The 4,526-nt window shown below is 43.5% G+C and overlaps 1 protein-coding gene across 2 annotated transcripts in view; it reads right to left on the minus strand.

Moving 5' to 3' along the window:
• The window catches only part of ttpa (tocopherol (alpha) transfer protein), an 11,080-nt gene extending 10,537 nt beyond the window's left edge, over positions 1-543 (minus strand). For both annotated transcript variants that reach the window (XM_029453740.1, XM_029453741.1), the window contains exon 1: positions 285-543. In XM_029453740.1, the coding sequence (XP_029309600.1) occupies positions 285-464 (180 nt within the window). In that variant the 5' untranslated portion in view covers positions 465-543. The remainder of the gene's footprint in view (positions 1-284) is intronic.
• Positions 544-4,526: the final 3,983 nt, after the last annotated feature.

Here is a 4,526-nt window from a genome sequence, read left to right on the forward strand (position 1 = left end):
TTTCAATGGGAGCAGAAAACAGGGCATTAATACAGTAGGTTTAAGTTCATAAGTGTAAACAATAATACTGTACACACATTAAACCCGCTAAAGACAAAAAAAAGGTCTGACCTACATGTAAAGTAAAATGACTAGTGTGCTTACACAATACTGTGCTGTACAGTGCTCTTTCAGAATCGGTGAATGATGGACCTGCAGCAGTCTTTCATAAGTGAATTTAAAATGTTCAACCCCTCAGCTTCTGTACCCTGGTGTACTTTTAGTGTGATTTTTGCGTGCTGTACCTTCAGGGAGAGCTCCACGTCGAGGTCTCTGGCCCGCAGAAACTTGACGAGAAACTGGTCGGAGAACGTCCTGACAGCGGACAGCTCGCTCGCCTGCAGCGCTCTCCGTCTGAGGCCGCGCACATACGGCCCGAGCTGCTCTGAGTCGTCCGGCAATTCACTGAGCTGAGGCCCGTTCATGTCGCACTCAGGTCCCGCTACATTTCACTACCAGCGGGATGCTGCTGGAGAGGGGGCTAGAGACTGGCTGGTAAATGGACAGAGGGCGTGTGTGTGTGTGTGTGTGAGAGAGAGAGAGAGAGAGAGAGAGAGAGAGAGAGAGAGAGAGAGAGCGAGAGAGAGAGAGAGAGAGAGAGAGAGAGAGAAAAAATGTTCATTTGTACAATAACTTTAAAATAAAGTGCTTAAAAAAACTACTTTTTGAATAAAAATCATTTTTGTATCACACCATAGATTCCCACAGCTCAACATTCCACAGTGCCATCGGCCACATAATGCATGCCATGTGTGAAGTGCGACAAAGCTACAAACAAAGACCCCAAACATCAAATTGACCGAACAAATCGGTCCCCAAAAAACACAGCAAGGAAACACCCAGCCATGCACGAAACAACACCTTAGGCCAACACGGGTCACCCTCGACCCATGCCACCCCCAGAAGGGGTTTGCATAGCTTGTGTATAATGTTGCACAGCCACACTGCTTTGGCCTCCTGTTCATTCTGTTCTTTCTACTTATGTAAATCGCCATTTTGGCTTCTCCTGATGAAGTTTAGGAGCTGCCACTTCTCTTTGTTAGCTTTTCTGTAGGTGGCTCCCATGATAAAAACACTCTCAGTAAAAACTACATTAAAAAGACGAAAGACCAATGTTATGAGAGAGAAGAACTCTGTGAGTCTCCTACACTCAGTAAAAACATGGAAGACAGTCTCACGTAGATTACAATACGGACAATTGTTAAAAACAGCAGGATTAATAACAGATATACAAGCGTTAGAAGCGATAGCACCATGCAAAATCCTCCACTGACGCTCAGCAGTCCACTTTTTGAGTGGCAAGTCTGTTGCTCCACACAGTGGAGGGTCTGCTGTACAGGCCTTTTCTGTTGATGCTTTTTACGCAGTTCGCATAGAAAGTTGTTTTGTCTGTTCTGTGCAGCGACAGTTTTGCCGGGTTAGTGACATTGAGCAGGGAGTCAGTTCTCCCAGCCCTGGGCTCAGGTAGATTTCTGGAAACGGGTCCGCTGAGTCTGGATCAGTCTTTCCCTAGCTGTAGTGAATGAGGTGGCTCCTCTCCTCTGCAGAGAGTCTCTGGATCTTAGCTATGAATCCAGGGCTGAACCCATACTTCTCCATCACTTTCCAGAGGAAGTTGTGTTCAACCCGGTCGAAAGCTTTTTCCTGATCTAGAAAAATCAGACCAATATTAATGTCCAATGAGCTGGAGACCTCCATCCCGAATTAGGTAGACATTGTCTACCATGGACCTGCAGGTTTCCCTTCTTAGGCAGAAGTGTTATTACGGCTCTGCGGCAGGACATCGGCATTAAACCAGAGGCCAGACTTTCATTAAAAACATCTAAAAGATCGTTTGCTAAAATATCCCAGAAGGCTTTAAAAAACTCAACTGTGAGACCGTCGATACCGGGAGCCTGCCGTCCCTGCATACATTGTAGGGCGGCCTGTAGCTCCCACATATTCAACGGCCCCTCAAGCTGTGAGTTGGTCTCCTCTGAGACCTGAGGAAATCCACCACAGAACCCTCCGAGGAGTGTTTCATCTCCCTCATACTCACTAGAGTAGAGGAATGAATAAAAACTCACAACTCGCCTTCTGATCTGGCTTGGTTCCGTTATTTCCTGCCCTGTGTCTGAGAGAAGTGAGTGGAAATAAATAAGCACCTCCCTGAATTTTTTATAAAATGTTAAAACTGAATTAAAGTGCCAATATGCACTTCTTGGCAACACCTTTCTAAGAAATGTATTACATAAAAGCAAGAAAGGATCTGTAAAACCAACCGGTATAATACTGCACATTTAAAAATAATTAAAATTATGTTTAGAACAATAAATACGGTCTAACCTGGCTGAGGAAATCCTACTCTCTCTCGACCTCCAGTGAGACTGGAGTAAAAGACTTGGAGAAGAGGAAGCCCACTCCTCCACTGAGAGAAATGTTGTGGCTTAAAATGACTTCCCCTTCCCACTCTCTCCTCCAGTCTGTCTCATTAAAACTGTCTATGTGTGTCTCTTGTAAAAACAGAACATCAATATATTTAATTTTTGCGGTTTCATAAATAAGTGCTCTTTTTATTCCCACTCTGGCTCCATTCACATTTAAAATAAAACACATAGGTGCTTTTCCCATCATCATTGTTAAATTGTTTTATTTTACTTTAAGTAAGTATACTTCATGTTGATCTTTTGTTTATTGGAGGAAACCTTTTATTATTTCAGGCAGTGTACAATTTCTGTGGGCTGCTACTGGAATGCGACGTCACTGATACACACTCCTCTTCACTAAGATTCGGTCTGTCCCTGTCATCCCTCCCGTTTTTCCCGGAATATCCCGTATTTTTACTTCTATCCCGTTTTTCTCCCGTTTAAATATTTTCCCGTAATTATCCCGTATTTTTAACCTTTCAAAAAAAAATTGGCCAAATTAAAAAAAGTGTAAAGTGGCCTCCGGTAGAGCAGATGGCAGTATTATGTTTAACTTTAGCAGTAAACACACAGAAGAAGAAAACAGGAACAATAACACAGAAGAAGACTAAAACATATGGATGAGAGTCACAGTGAACAGGAGATAGATGGAGACGCAGTTGTAACTGCCAAACAAGTTAAAACTTTATGTAAGTACCTGAATAAATGAGAGGAGACCTTCCCTTATTTATTAAAAGCAGAGTCAGGCAAGCTCGTGCTTTTTGTAAAGTGTGCCATTCAGATGTTAGCATCGCACACGGCGGAATAAGTGATGTTCGCCATCAAGAAAAATCGTCCAAGCACAAGAGGCACAAAACATACACTGTCAATGACTTCATGTGTGACAAGAACTGTGTCGGAGGCAGACCAAGTGACCAAAGCTGAGGGAAAGATGTCGATGCTTTGCGCTAAAAATAATGTAGCCTTCAGCTTCTGCATGATTTCAGTCGCAGTGTAGCGGACATGTTTCTGCCATCGCAAGGAAGTCCTAGTCGGGGGAAACACAAGCCACACAACTCATCAATAATCACATAAATTGATGATAATAACTCATCAAATAGAATACATAAATCTTATAAACATGTCTGTACAAGTAATACATACTTTAAATAAACATGAATGTATATGCCCGTCTCTTATGTGTTTACGTTTACATTGGTGGTCAGGTAAAATCATTTCTCTTATTTTGAAATTCCCTAGGTATAGTCCCTGTCTTCACACTGTCTGTCCTTGCCTTCACACGTCTGTCCTTGCCTTCACGCGGTCTGTCCCTGTGCATTCTTAGTTTTTTTGCTGTGCTGTCTCCAGTGCTGCTGCTGCCGCTTCCTCCACCTGCTCACTCCATGTAACCCTTTCTTCTTCTATCATCTCTACCTGCACCTCTCCTGTCTCCTCCCAAACCACCGGACTCTCCGTCCTGCACCTCACTGATCTCATCTATTTCATTTATCTTTTCCTCACTTTTTCATACCTCTCCCAAAATCTCTTCCTCATTTTTCTGCACATTATTATCACCCACACCAACATTAACACCACATATCCTGTGCGCCAGGTCGGACACAGCAGCGCCGCTGGCCGCAGTCCCTCCAGGAGCCGACAGAGCTGGGTCCCCGCGCCTCGGACATGCTCTTGCGGTCCTCCCCGCAACCAAAACATTTCATACCCGATGATGTGGCAAAAATCACGGAGTCATAATCATCCACTTTAATATGGAAGCGGAGGTTGACCTCCACATCTCGGTTATTAAGAATCATATACAGCTGTATTACTGAGACACTATATGTTTCAGTAACTGAGATTTACATCCGGACAGAATCTTTTTCACCGGGGAAACAAATTTCCCGTGTCTGGATAGTTCTCTGCTGAGAAACTCATCGGTTATGAATAACAACTTTGGTTGCGGGTTGAGTGAGTGGCAGTACATGCACAAACATCTCGTTATTGTGTTGTGTTCGGGACGTTTCTGGACATTCCTCCAGCTGCAGGGACGTGCGCTCATCATGAAAAGTAAAAAAACAAATAATAAAATAAACATAAATTAAT

This window comes from Cottoperca gobio, chromosome 17 (assembly GCF_900634415.1).
Source record: "Cottoperca gobio chromosome 17, fCotGob3.1, whole genome shotgun sequence".
NCBI classification, from domain to species: domain Eukaryota; kingdom Metazoa; phylum Chordata; class Actinopteri; order Perciformes; family Bovichtidae; genus Cottoperca; species Cottoperca gobio.